This window comes from Poecilia reticulata, chromosome 2 (assembly GCF_904066995.2).
Source record: "Poecilia reticulata chromosome 2, P_reticulata-male-v2, whole genome shotgun sequence".
NCBI classification, from domain to species: Eukaryota; Metazoa; Chordata; class Actinopteri; order Cyprinodontiformes; family Poeciliidae; genus Poecilia; species Poecilia reticulata.
Window position 1 is genome coordinate 678267 of NC_088831.1, and position 15210 is coordinate 693476.

At 38.1% G+C, this 15210-nt stretch overlaps 1 protein-coding gene across 1 annotated transcript in view; it reads left to right on the plus strand.

The window, feature by feature from the left end:
• nlgn4xa (neuroligin 4 X-linked a) overlaps positions 1 to 14324 on the plus strand; it is a 101121-nt gene extending 86797 nt beyond the window's left edge. Inside the window, exons 5-6 of the mRNA XM_008430309.3 lie at positions 824 to 1613; positions 11972 to 14324. Coding sequence (XP_008428531.1) covers positions 824 to 1613; positions 11972 to 12866 — 1685 coding nt within the window. The 3' untranslated portion in view covers positions 12867 to 14324. The remainder of the gene's footprint in view (positions 1 to 823; positions 1614 to 11971) is intronic.
• Positions 14325 to 15210: the final 886 nt, after the last annotated feature.

Genomic DNA, 15210 nt, shown 5'->3' on the forward strand with positions numbered 1-15210 from the left:
AAAACCTCACCGTCACTCTGTGCGCCGTTTCGAAGTGAACATCTGAGTCGAGGTTGAGCCGAAGTTCGCCATCAGCTTGAGAGCGGCGCCAGTAAAAGCTCGCACAGAGCTAAACAGGCCTTCTGGGAAATGTCGGCTCTGAGCTCAAAACATACTTTCCACATCGGCCTGGTTGAGTCACTACTCTGCGTATGCATGAGTATAAATAGAAATGTCTAAAACCAACATTTTGGGGAAAATATATTTTCACCTATTTGCTGATTGGAAGCTGGAAAAGCTGGAAAAGCTGGAAAAGCTAAGAACCGCCTGAGAAACCTGTTGTAATATTCATGCAAGTACTTAAAGACTTGAATGACTTTTAATGACTTAACACAAACAGTTTTTTTGATGTCAGCTCACCCTAACCCTTCACTTTGACAAAGCCATTTCAAAATCCTCATTTTGTTCTTTTGAGGTTTTCAAATGTAGGCTACAATACACAGTAGGCCAAACTGTGTATTGTTTGGCCTACATCATTGTACAATGATGTTAAAGAGTCATTACCAATTATGCATAGATGGAGGTTGTTGCGATGTAGGTTTGTCCTCCCAGTTAGGGGCCAATTACTTTCTCACATATGGCCAGTTTGGGAAGAAAGAAACAAAAACAGAATGTAGAATGGGGCAAACATTTTATCACCACATCCCAATTAAATCGGAATTTCTAATTATTCTTAATGTTTAATTTTTACACATTCTCATCTTTTTGGAATAATGTGTGGAGTCAATAAAAGAGAAGTGGCGTGTTCTTTGAAGTGTTTCACTAATACCAGGGTGTATCTCAGATCTGTTCCAGAAAGCCATCATCCAGAGTGGGACAGCACTGTCCAGCTGGGCCGTCAATTACCAGCCTGCAAAGTACACCCGATCCCTCGCTGAGAAGGTGGGCTGCAACATGCTGGACACCATCGACCTGGTGGAATGCCTGCAAAAGAAAAACTACAAGGAGCTGATCGAGCAGTACGTCACGCCTGCAAAGTATCACATTGCTTTTGGGCCTGTGATCGACGGCGACGTAATCCCAGACGACCCACAGATTCTCATGGAGCAAGGGGAGTTTCTGAACTATGACATCATGCTGGGCGTCAACCAGGGCGAGGGGTTCAAATTTGTTGACGGCATTGTGGACAGTGAGGATGGAGTGTCTGCCAATGACTTTGACTTTGCAGTGTCAGACTTTGTGGATCATCTCTATGGATACCCAGAGGGAAAGGACACTCTGCGGGAAACCATCAAATTCATGTACACCGACTGGGCAGACAAGGAAAATCCAGAAACCCGTCGCAAGACCCTTGTGGCGCTCTTCACCGACCACCAGTGGGTGGCGCCAGCTGTGGCAACAGCTGACCTTCACGCCCAGTACGGCTCCCCCACCTACTTTTATGCTTTTTACCACCACTGTCAAAGTGACATGAAGCCCAGCTGGGCCGATTCGGCCCACGGTGACGAGGTACCATATGTGTTTGGGATCCCTATGATCGGCCCCACAGATCTTTTTAACTGCAATTTCTCAAAGAACGATGTGATGCTGAGTGCAGTCGTCATGACCTACTGGACTAACTTTGCTAAAACAGGGTAAGGTTCAAGTTTTTCTAAAACATTTTCTTTCTTATCTTTGTCTTTTCTCACTGTGATTTACTACAGACGGCTATTAAACAGTCTTATTTTCACTTCAATTCACGTTAGTTATTTGTAAATGACACCTAGAGATGTGGTGCCCTATGTAATATTCACCTTGTTTTACATTATGTTCTCACATATATTTGCTAGAGTGACATATGGAATAATTATTGAAAAAGTTGTCTTGAACTTATTTAATATTTATTAGAAAATATGGTTTTGGTAATGACAGCATCAAAATGTCTCCTATATCAAGAAACTACAGCAGATTTTGACTCATTTTTCAAACTGGTTCTGGAGGCCATCAGAACCAGAGGTTCTGGAGGCCATCAGAACCAGAGGTTCTGGAGGCCATCAGAACCAGAGGTTCTGGAGGCCATCAGAACCAGAAAACCTCATACAGGTTTTCACCTGTGTGAAAACCTGTGTGAGGTTTTCACAGGTATTTTAATTGATTCAGAGCAGCATTTTATTGTAAAGGCTATACTTTCTTCCAACACACAAAGTGTGTTGTATAAATGTGTTGCTAAAATATCCACTTGTATTTCATCTGCAGATTCTTATCAAGCATGTTCAAGTACATTTTTCAATTCATCCTTCATTCAGTGACATCCTTCATGGTAAGCGACTGAAAAAAGTCGCCTACCATGATGAATAAATAAATTACTTGTGAAATATTTTTCCATAGGCTCCTGTCAATATAAATGAAAAATACAAATAAATAGATGAACATGAATAAATACATACATTGTTCAGTTAATATTTATAAAAATGCATGAGTAAGTGTGAAAATCAAGAATTACAATAATTTATTGCCAGCTACGCTTCCATCTGGCCATTGGTCAACATTTTCTCTGAGAAACTGCAAAACACCTAAAAGCTTCATCCTAGCCTCTATTAGCCTTTAAGATGCTAAACACTACAACAGGATAATTAGGAAAAGACTGAACAAGCATGACTTCTTAAAAAAAATAAATAAATCTGCATCTTGAAAAAAGACAAAACTTCTGGAACTTGTGAACAGACAGTGGCGCAAAAAGTGGGTAAGTTGTCAACATAACACAGTAAATCTTAAATGCACGTTTGATATGTGAAAGAAAAGGGAGACTTTGCTATTAATAATCAACACTACCCAACAATAATAAGGTCCAAGAGTATCACCAGATCAGGGAAAAGTTTTAATTAAAAGTAGGTGAGCTATGCTAGCTTGACTTTGACAACCTCAATACCTAAATCTGTAACGACTCAATGTTCTGTTCTTTGTGTGAGAAATGTTTGCTTGGTTTTTGGGGTTGAATCCTGATACACTGCTGGAGCTGTTGTCAGTCAGTCACTACGGCAACGGCTCTGTGTGAAGCATTGCTGACACAGAGAGCAAGAAAAAGAATACTGCTGGTTTGGAGCTGTTCTTCAGCATTTCTTCTGCTGCATTTTTCCATTTGCAGTGAATTTAATTAATAATACCTACATCTCCAGGTTTCATTTTATTAACTGAACTTTTCTTCCATGGCAGAAAAATGGATAGCAAGTAAAATAATAGTCTTTTTGCCCTCCAGCGTCGTACGCATGGGTGAAATCTCTGGATGTAAACATTAACATGCAATGTGCCGAGAGTTGGCTGTGAGGCTTGGAGTTAGATTTAAATCATTGTAAAAGCTGATTTTATTTATTTATTTATTTATTTATTTATTTATTTATTTATTTATTTATTTATTTATTTATGTTACTGTTTCACAAAGGTTCTTGTACAACTTGTACAAGGTTACACCCACTTAAAGTTTTTTGTGTGTGACTTTTTCAACACACACTATGCACATAAGACACTCTGAAGTCTTAGTACGAGATAATCAGCATTTCACATTGCACTCTCATAACCAAAGAGATGTGTATAAAGCTCTAGACGCCTCTTGATGAATCAAATTACCAGCTAAATGTTTTCTAAAATAACATTTAATATTAATGCTCCAAACCTGGATTCAGGGACAGGGTATCAACAAATATTGTTGCTATGATTAGCTATTTAATGATTAGTCGGTGAGTCACAGAGATCAAGTGGGGGTTAATAAAACACATTAAATCCTGCCCTGGTGCTGCTGCAGTGCTGGATTTGATGAAAGGATTTGCTTGCTATTTATATGTGGATCACGTTTCTTTGCTTCACACACACCTTGAGATTAGGCATCAGGTTGTTTGCGGCCCAGTCACACTGAAAATTCACTTTAAGGCGAATAAATAAAGTCTTGATCAGCATGATAGTCTGCAGCATTTCACCGCTTGCTGTTTGGCTCCAATTCAATTGATGCCTGATCAGCGGGGGGATTGGTCTCCTCACACACATTTTGGGTAGGCTCTTTTCTCTTGCTGCTTTTTTTATGCACTTCCAAGACGGCGTTTACTGAAAGCAAATGTATCACTTGGAGAGTTGCTGTTTCTCAGTAAGTCTCCCCACCTCGCTGCAAAGTCTCCAGTTGTGATCACGCCAGATTGCATTTTGCTGCAAAAAACTGTCAGTTTTGATTTGATAAAAAATGGTAGATGTAATTAGAAATATAGAAGAACTGAAGGTGATGAATATTTGATCTTCTATTGAATATTGTCATCTTCCTAAAACAATACCTCCAGTCATTTTTTTTGCCTCAATCATTTTTTGGCAAAAAATATGAAAATGACAATATGTAAGTGTGTTCACTTTGGAAAAAAATAATAAATACAATTTCTCTTTTTCTTGATTGCTTGATTTTAATAGAAAAAAAAAACTTACAAAAATTCCAGAAAATCACATAGCATACAACGTTAAACCAGATATCTTGTCATGTCAGATTAACAGTCTCTCTGACAATAAATTTAACTAATCTGTTCATGTTTCAGATCAGTCAGGACTGACCATTTATTTTTGCTGGAAAGTGATTAGATTTAAATGATTAAATGATTTAGAACTAATCCATTCCGAAACATAATGTGTTTCAGAATGATGAAGCACATTATGTTTCTTTGAAATCAAAAGCAAACATTCAACAAACATTACTGTTCCTTATGGGTCAGTTAACAAACTGTTCAGGCAACAAATAAACCACTTTGGCTTCTTGTACAAAATCAAAAGATCTGTCCAAATATCTGAAAAAGAATTGTGGACTTTGAAGATATCGGAAGGTTCCTCCTTCCTCTGTCCAAACTATTTTATGAACAGCATAGCAATGTCCACTAATCATCCTGTTTAAGAGGGTCTAAAATCTGAACACAAGTTCTGTTCAGAGGAATTGGTGAAAATTACAGCAAACCAAATCATTTGACCCAAGTTGTAAAGTTTAAAGGTTTGACCAAGTACTAAGAAATTAGGAGAACATTTCTGAGTTTAAAATTATATCTGCTCTTCTTCAGATAAAAGTAGACTTTGTAATTCCTAGAAAATGTAGTCTAATTCCAAATGAAGCAAAATAAAATGTGTTAGATTTTTTACAGTGTAGGTAAAGATCTTATTTCTACTGTAAATCTTCACTTGATTTTTATCCCATTGAGTGAAAGTGACATTTAATCCCCTTATGTTCTAGCTTGGATTCTGGCACTTTATCTTAGTCTCCATATGGCACCAACACTTCAGTCAATCAGAAATGTTTGAGCCAGCATGTTGTGTGTGTGAAACACACCATTTATCCATTTTTATACCCACTTTGTCCTTGCAGTGGCACAGATACACTGTCTCTAGTGATGGTTGGGAGACCTACCGACAGGTCACCAGTTCATCTCCAGGGCAACACAGAACCCAACAAGAGATACAACTGAGCATACGTGCACATTTTGACCGTCTGTGTGTTTTGAACTGTGTGAAGAAGACACTTTACCCAGAGAGAACCGACACATACACCGGCAGAACCTACAGACTCCACTCAGAAGTCTTTAACAAAGATTTGAACCCAGAAATCTTTAACTGCAATTGATTTTCATTTGAACCTGAAAAGGTCAAACCAAAGAGCTAATAAAGGAAAGAAACATAAGAGATAAAATTATCATTAATCACCATCTTTCTGGAGTCCAGCCTGAGATTTTACCTTATGAGGCTATGCTGATGATAAAATGGTGAAGGACCAACATACAACTACAGATGAGCTTTTTAATGATCTGAATCCAAACGGGACTTTCATTAGAAAGACACACTACCCCATAACAGGCAGACCACTTGAAGCTGCACACACAGTTTTCTATGGAACCATTACATGACAAGTGCAGTGGTCAGATAAAAAACTCAAAGATATTTGGTAGAAGAGAACTTCTTGAACACTACCCTGGAAAGGTTTACATTGACTCCACCAAACTTGGAAACAACTTGGTGGGAAACTATCATAAACTCTTGGAGTAGAACATTTAACCTAGGAGAGTAAACATGACCGTGTTCCCATTTCTAGGAGGATCCCAGGAGCCATCTCGGTCAAAATGTATTTACGTTTTCAGTCTCAAGTTACATTTTATTGATTAGAAACATGTCTCCTTGCAGTGTAACAATGTAAATATTGTTCATGGACATCTAGAAGCTACCAGAGGGACACAACACTGAATTCATTCCAGCTTCTCCAAGTCCTCTTACCCCCTAAGGGGGTATAAATAAATTTCCGCCTGACAAAAACACACAAAAGTAAATCACTTATAGCCTCACAGCTATTAGATTTAATAAGAAACTTTTGGTACCTCTGTAAAGGTAAGATGTCATAGAATGGTTTTCTGGTGTCAGCACCATTGTAGCTTTGACCCTGCCTGAAATATTAGGGACAAAATACAAAATATTTTGCATTTTTTTTAACCTCGCCAAAATTTTCTTTGAAATAAACATTGAAAACACTACCAAAATAGTATTTGTAACACAAAAAAGTAGTACAGACTTTTAAATCTAAATGTTGTGTAAAAGTATACCAAATTTGGACTCAATCAGATGAATCATATTTATTTTAGAATGGTATTAGTGAGAAATTTCTTAGGCGGAGAGGCCATTTTGGCACATTTATCCAAAATGTCACCAAACTGTGCCAAATGTGTTTTTTACATCAATACTGGGGGTTTGTTAAAATTAAATAGCTTATTACCATCTAATGACACTTTCTACATATAATATAACCATTGGTCATGACATTTACCCCATTTATATGCAAAATGTACCATTGTGCACAGTGTAATATGTATAATAATGATGATGTGAAAGCTCTTTCTTTGACTCCAAATAGAAAACTTTTATTGAAACAAGATAAAACAGTCAAAATACTTTTTGAATAATTTAAAAGAGCAAATAAACAATTTTGAAAATCCACCACCACCATCACCACCAAAAAAATGGACATCTTACCTCAAAGAAGGTGAAGAATCATGAGAGGTGGGGAGGTGGGGGAGGTTCAGCGTCACCCGAGCTTGATGGTTCGGCTTCCACTCGACTATAAATAAAAATAAAGTATTCGAAGAATTAGAGGTTTATTACAAAGTAATGAACCAAAGTAAACATGAAATCCTTACTAGTAAAATAAAACATATTTTAGTAAAACATAAGTAAACAAATAACCACATGGTTTTACTTCCTGCCGTTATTACAAGCATATAATCACTGAAATTAATAAATAAATAGAACCAAAACATCAAATATTTTGTGTGAAATTGCGGGGGGAAACTTACACATCACCGAGATCAAGTCTGTCAGCTGTGTCCGGCTCTTCCTCTTCCTCCTCGTCCGAATCCCACCAGCTATCAGAAGATTTAGCTCCACTCGTAGCAAATCGGAAAACCGTTGTTGTTCAAAAGCCTTCAAAAGCCTCTAAATCGTCCAGTTTCTGCTGCTATGATCGATTTATCATAAAAAAATCAAAACTGAACTCACGGAACCGAGATAACTCCACGTGCTCAGACTCCCGTGTACCACACGTGCTTATGCACGAGAGCGCACCGAGAACGCGCCGAGAACGCATAAATTACGCACACATTTAGATCGGGTTCCGAAAAATACGTCATGATTTTGCATAGCCGACATCTTGTGCCATACTCTGAGAGTCTTTCCACTGTCTCGTGGAGCCATAAAATGGCCGTGATGATCAGCTGATCGGGGGTTTTCCGGGCAGTTGCGTCATCGCCCGAGGACCTTTAAATCTCATCAGCTGTTTTTAAATAGCTCTAAAATCTTAACATTTTGGGCAAAACCTTTATGCGGAATAGTTTTTGAAAGATTAAAGCCTCTTTTAGCGGATAATAATAAAAAAAAAAATTTAAAGGCACACGGAGCCTTTGTTTACAGAGCGAGTCGAGGTCACATGGCAGCTGGAACCCTCGGAGGGTCCGTCGGGCTTAACAGGTTAAAGCATCTGTTGCATCACACTGTTGAAGTTTATTTCACTTTTAATTTACTTGCCAGAAGAAATAGAGGGAGTGTTTGGTAAAATTAATCATGGGGGAAAAAAAATAAATCTCAATTATTACAAAAATCTGGATGTAAATTATTGAGGTAAGATAATTGGCGGTTCTATAGGCGAGGAAGGTTTAAAGTGTTCTGTTTAATCTATCTCTAATGCATTCAGTGGGAGGGGTGATGTCTGTTCTAACATATGTTTGTACAGCAATGACAGGCCTTGAGGGAACTCTTACCACATGCCAGCAATCGTTTTTGTGTGGCTCCATATGCAGCTACCAGCTGGAGGGCGAACCTTACTGGATGACTGTTTTGACCCTTCCTAAGGAGGCAGTTTAATCAGGCAGAGGTGCTGCTTCTATCAGCTACCAGTAATACTGTTGAAACCAAATAATTGGTTTTTATTCATTTTATTTGATGTTAAATCTGACTAAAGCTTCCCCTTTTCCCTCAGTTAACTGAATTATTTTGATCTAAGTATGAGAATAATAATAACACTTTTTAGAAATGTTTGTACATAATCAAATTAACCACAACTTGGGTCAAATATTTTAGGTAAAACATGAATATTGTGTTTCCATTGTACTATACCCCAATATTATGATTGATGTAGGACACTAACAGGCACACTCTCTAAAGTGTAGGAGGATTTATCCAGCTAGAGCAAAGTGATACTTCATTCATGGTCACCAATCAAATTAGATTTTTCTTGACTCTGGTAAAATTTTAAATGGCTACCATTTAAAATTCCTGTGAAAAAGCAAATGTAGAAACAGAAAAACAATAAGACTGTAAATTATTTTTAGAAGTAGGGATGTTCAGGGTCTTCAACACAAAGCAAACAAACTCTTATGAAATAGTGAAGAGTTTTAAAAAGAGGCTCCAGTAGGCTGCATGATTGTAGCCACTGACTGGAAATCTGCTCTAGTGTTGCAGATATAAATTGACTTTCATTCCTTTAGTGTAAAAAAATCAGTAGACCATCTAAAATTTGTAATTACTTAGTTTCAGAAGTCTTTGCTCAGCTTTGTCTCCCAAAAGGCCTCAATTTACTTGGACACACTTTTCTTCAGTTGCTTGTTAGGGCCCTCAATAAACTGACACTAACATCCTAATGGGCTGCAGAGTTCAGCAGTGATGACTCTGCAGGAGATTTAGCACAAATTCCTGGGCAAAATTCCTCTGACTGAGTGAAGGGCACAGTATTGTGCTGGTCCAGTTTATTATCCTAGAAAATACTCTGCTTCTGGCTCAGTGTGTTCTGAAAAATGGATCAAGTGTTTGCCAACACAGAATCCGTCTGAAACATGGGAAGCTTTCAGGGATGCTTGAGCCGAGCAGCTTTGTTCTTGGTTCCAATGAGGAAGTTGTGGCTGCCAAAAGTAGTGAGGGAGGCATTAAAGGCAGAAGACTGTTATTTTTTTGATAACCTTTTTTTTTTTTAACGGTACAAACAAGTAGAAAAGGAAAACTGGCAAGTTAAAATTTTTGGAAAATTATTTATGCTCCACTAACTTTTTGGCATTTTCAAATATAACTCATAAATTTAGATTTTGTGGTGAATTTTATGCAACATGAACTATGATTGCAAGGGAGAAGAACAAAAGTTCTAGTACCAACCATGGCCCAATCAATGTGTGTTATTGGCAAGAAAGGATTAGGACCCTCTATCCAAATGTGGTCAGGGTGTGTTTTTTGGCTTTAATCTACCAACCAGATTGTCATCACTGCATGGTTTCAACCACACCTGCTGTGCAGGCCCTTTCAGAAAACACAGTGAGGGAACAAAAGTATTTGACACACTGCGGATTTTTATTTATTTTTTACGTTTTCTTACAAACAGTGGAGGTCCAGAATTTTCATTGTTGGTACATATCAACCTTGAGAAACATTACGTAAAAAATTCACAAAAACACATTGTCCTATCAAAAAAAATACTGTATGATTATTAATTTGCATTTTATTGCACAAAGTAAGCATTTGATACAATAGGAAAGTAGAACGTTTCTATTGTATATTTACCTATTCACAGGTGAATATACTCACAGATAGGTAATGGATGTAGATCTGCATGAATAGGTGATTCCTGACTAAGATGTTCACATAAAAGAGGTCAACGTCCAATCTGAGCAGAATCGACATCGACAGACAGCAAAGTACCTAAAAATATCTGACTCTCCTTCAAAAACAGATTTCGGTACAATAACAATAAAATCATTCTGATTCTAATAAAGTACTTAAAATATATTTTATTTAAAGCAGAATCTGAATTTTGCAACAAAAGATTATTACCTGATTGATCAGAGAGGTGAAAACATGAGCAAAACTGCTGCCAATGGGATCTATGAGTCCTTCCTTTAAGCAGTGGATTTCTGGCATTGACCCTTGTGTGAAGATTTCTCTTCAATCACTCATGATGTTTTTTGTCATGACTTTTATCTTTATTTCATTTTATTTATGTATTTTTATTTGGACCAAGAAGGACAATGAACAGGCCACCTGTCCTTTGGGTTTCCCATCTTATGCCAAATGACTCCTGGCATCGACCTCAAACAGAGCAAAGCTGAGAGAACAAAGGAGACTGTAAATGAGACTACTGCTTAGTGATGAAATATGTCTATAACATTTAAATTAACTTGCAAATAAATACCTTTAGCATCACTAGAGCAGTGATAGGGCAATCTTAGGATTAAAAATCCATGATAAAACAAAGCACTGCTAACATAAGAAGAAAATCTCATGACAAGAACAAAAGAACTAAAAAAGTCCTATGATTTTTGTAATAAAATGTGCTGAAAATAAACCAGCAGGGCCCACTTATGAGCTGGGACCAGTAAGAGGGAATGATGAGATTCCATCCCTCAGTCTTACCCAATGGCTGCTTTAGATCAGTTCCAGCCACCATCTATCATTTGATTCATGCACAGAAAATGGATACAGGGAAAGGACATATCACATAAGTATGTAAAGGCAAATCACCAAATATGACAACCTACTCAGAAAATCTTTCTTGTTATGTATGCATGGTCAACAACACCTGTCTCTCACTGAACACAATTTAAGAAGAAAATGTTTCAAGTGTTTAACTTTCTCTTCCTTCAGAACTAGCATAAAATTCAGAACCTGTCAACCATAAGGCGTCATTAAATATGAAGGTCGTGACAGAGCATTCATTTAATCCTGGAGTCTCTTGGAAATGCATTACTGTTGAAGAGATGTGGTAATAACTCAGCTGGACGTGACATACATTAATCCTCAGTGAAACAACAGATACGTACTTGCTTTGGTTTGGTTTAGATTCTAAACACTGATACATAACAAAAGTATTCACACCCAACCAGGAAAAGATCTAAGACATTGAGAATACCAGTCGTTGAGTATTGATAGTTGATATCACTGATATAAATGTTTCCATCGTAGCTCTGGCTGTATTTTTAGGGTGGTTGTTCTTTTGGAAGGTGAGCTTTCTCCCGAGTCTCAAGTATGAAACAGCTTTTCTTCCTGGATCGTCCTGGACTTAACTCCATCCACCTTCCTGTAAACTCTTACCAGCTTCTTAGTCACTGCTGATGTAAGCAGACTCACAGCATGAGGCTGATGCAACCATGTTTCACAGTGCGGTTGGTTTGTTCAGGGTGATGTAAGAAACCTTTGAAAATATATTTTATTTAAAGCAGAATCTGAATTTTGCAACAAAAGGTTATTATCTGATTCATCAGAGAGGTGAAAAGTTTTGCTCATGAAAACATGTCCAATGAAAATTTAAGTGTCATTAAGTGTTTTAATGACACTTAAATTGTCATTAAAACACAATGAATTTTGTTGTGAGTACATGAAAAACTGCACTGTTGCCATGTGATTGATAGGAAAAGACTTTACTGAAAGGTTCTGAATTAAAACCTTTACTAAGAATATTGTTTTTTGTTTTTCTCCCTTTCAGGGATCCAAATCAGCCAGTTCCACAAGACACAAAATTCATCCACACAAAGCCTAACCGGTTTGAAGAAGTAGCCTGGACTAAGTACAACCCCAAAGACCAGCTCTACCTTCACATTGGCCTAAAGCCAAGAGTTCGGGATCACTACCGGGCTACAAAGGTCGCGTTCTGGCTGGAACTTGTTCCACATCTGCACAATATAAATGAGTTTTTCCAGTATGTGTCCACCACCACCAAGATCCCGCCGCAGGACACCACCCCGTACCCTTACACCAAACGCTTTCCAGGGAAAAACAACTGGCCGTCCACCACACGCCACCCAGGAGTCCCTTCTGCCAACACCAAGCAAACCACAGACCAGCGCAAGAGCGGAGACCTGACTGAGGAATCAACCGTCATGATTGAGACCAAGAGAGACTACTCCACTGAGCTCAGTGTCACCATCGCTGTAGGGGCGTCGCTGCTTTTTCTGAACATCCTCGCCTTCGCGGCACTCTACTACAAGAAAGACAAGCGGCGACACGAGTCCAACCGCCGAGTTCCAACCCCGCAGCGCAACTCCGCCCCGGCGAACACTTCTACTACAGCCAACGATGTGGCGCACATGCAGAGCGAGGAGCTGATGTCTTTACAGATGAAGCAGCAGCAGCTTGAGCATGAACATCACCACGAGTGTGAGTCTCTGCAGAGCCACGACACGCTGCGGCTCACCTGTCCCCCTGACTACACCCTCACGCTACGCCGGTCGCCTGACGACATCCCTCTGATGACGCCCAGCACTATCACAATGATCCCCAACTCGCTGGCTGGCATGCAGCCTCTGCACAACTTCAACACGTTTGGCGGGAGCCAGAACAGTACCAATTTGCCCCACGGCCACTCGACAACACGGGTATAGCTGAACTGGGCCGGGACCAATCCAGATTCCAACACAAAGCAAATATGTGAAATTGACTGTGAAAAGCACAGACTCTGAGTCTAAGCAGATGATATTTTGTTATCACGCCTTCTTGAAAAGTATTAAAAGGAGCATTGCTCATAAACTTCTCCAGAAATTCAGAATGAATGTTACATTAGTAACTCTTTTTGAAGCAGAGCTTCATAGAAGGTTTTACTTAAAAGAAAGCAACCAGGACTGACTGTTAATATCCTTATAAGGGGGCAAAAAAGCCTTTATGGAGGTTTTTGAGCCAGAAATACACAAGACAACAAGACAGCAACAAAAAAGCATCATCTTTTCAGAATCTTTCCTGCATCGGACACTTGACCTGGGCACACAATTCTACACCCCAGCCGAATATGTATTTATAAAAACTTTGCAAAAAAATAAATAAATTTAAAAAAGAAGAAGAAAACTAAAAGGGAATATAATTATACGTGCAAATAAAAGATGTTTTTAAAAAGATTTAAAAAAATACAAAGAGCTATTTCTATATTTGATTTGTTTTTATTTATTTATTTTGCTGGGATGGTTAATTTTTTTTTGTTTTGGCTTGTGCTTTCAGTTTTGTGTGTGTAAATATATCCCAAAAAATAATCTTTATTTTCTGGCTACAGCTTGTTTCATTAGTTTTGTCAGAATGACCAAAATGCGAACACAATCCCATCAGAGGAGATTTCTTCGGTTCATCATATGCAGTACTGTCTTGTGTGTTGGTTGGTGTTCACTTTTTAAGACACTCAAGGTCCGGAAAGGAGATTAACTCAGTATTTTCAGTCTGACTGGATCTCATCCTGTTCTGCTTCTATTGCTTTTCTTTGTGGATTTTTTTTCCTGCTTATTTTTGTCTTGCAATCTCAGCTCAGCCTGAGCTTACAATGTGACCAGCAATGTATTCTTTAGGAATTTAAAAAGGCAGTGATTTTTTGTAATAATATTAGTTGGATATGTTTGTAAAGACATCTATGTTAGATATTTCCAATTGTTATATGCTAGCAATATGTAAAATATTGTGCCAGAATTGTGATATTTTGGTTTACACAAGCAAGTGAATGAGTGTAAATATTAATATTAATTACTATGAAAACAAAAGAAGTCCCCATTAATACCCTTTCCATTTTGCATCCTATATCAGGAGAAAAAGAATTACATCCACAAAATTTTACGCTGCATTTATAAATTGTATAAAAAGGTATATTCTTGTCATTTGGTCCCCAATCCAGTCAAGCTAACAAGGGTTTTTATTGTAGTTTTAAAATCCTCGGTTTGTCTTATTTCTTTGCAGTTTTGCCTTAAGTGATAATAGACCTATTTCTGGCTGGACCCCTGTATAAACTTTTTCTGCAACATTTTTAATAAAATATCACAGTATTTTCTAAAAAGAAAATAAAAATAAACAAAAGAAAGAAAGGAATGTATTGCTTATTGGCACTGACTGGGTGGTTTTCTTTCTCAAAACAAGTTACACACAACATGAGTGTGGAGAAAAAATCTTTAATGAGTTCAGTTTGGTTCAAGTCTTTTAAAGGAAATGAAAAATGAGTAGGAAGGAGCTCTGATCACATGAGAGCAAAATGTCTTTACTTATATATATGGTCTGACTTCTCTATCTACTACAGTGAAGAAAGGTCTCACTACTCAGAGGGATAACTGCAAACTGTGCCAATTTGCCTCTCCCACACACATCATGTGGATCTTGGCAAGATGGATTCCCCTGTGACTGCTGCGTACACGACCTGCAACAGAATAAAAAAAGTGCTTAATTGTAAGAAAGAGAAATATCTTTAATTATAGCCTCTACATAAAAAAACTTACAATTGCAACCAAACTCTATCGTCCATTGTCTTCCACTTATTCAAGGTCAGGATGTGGAGGTAGCAGTTTTACTTAAAATGTAAACCTCCCAGTTTGCTGGTATTTTTAGGTTCCAAATCTCACCTTTGGATAATACACAATAATAAAATGCTGCAGCAAAAAAATAGGATGCAAGAAGCTGAAAGGAGCTTCCTCTGTTGGGTGGGTGGGCTAGATTTGGAGAGTGGGTGAGAGGTTGGGATCAAATAAAACTGTTGCTCATCCACATAAAAAGATGCAAGGAACTTTATCATCCTATCCCAATAGGATGATAAAGTTCCTATCGTCCCAGGATGATAGGAGCTAGGATGATGGTTCTGGCCTGAGGATCAGCCAGAATTAGCAGAAGGAGTGAAACATCTGCATTTGCCTCACTGATGTACATCAAGTCATGATCTTGGAAAAGCAGAAAGCAAAGGATGGATGATATCCATAAAGGCACTTATGG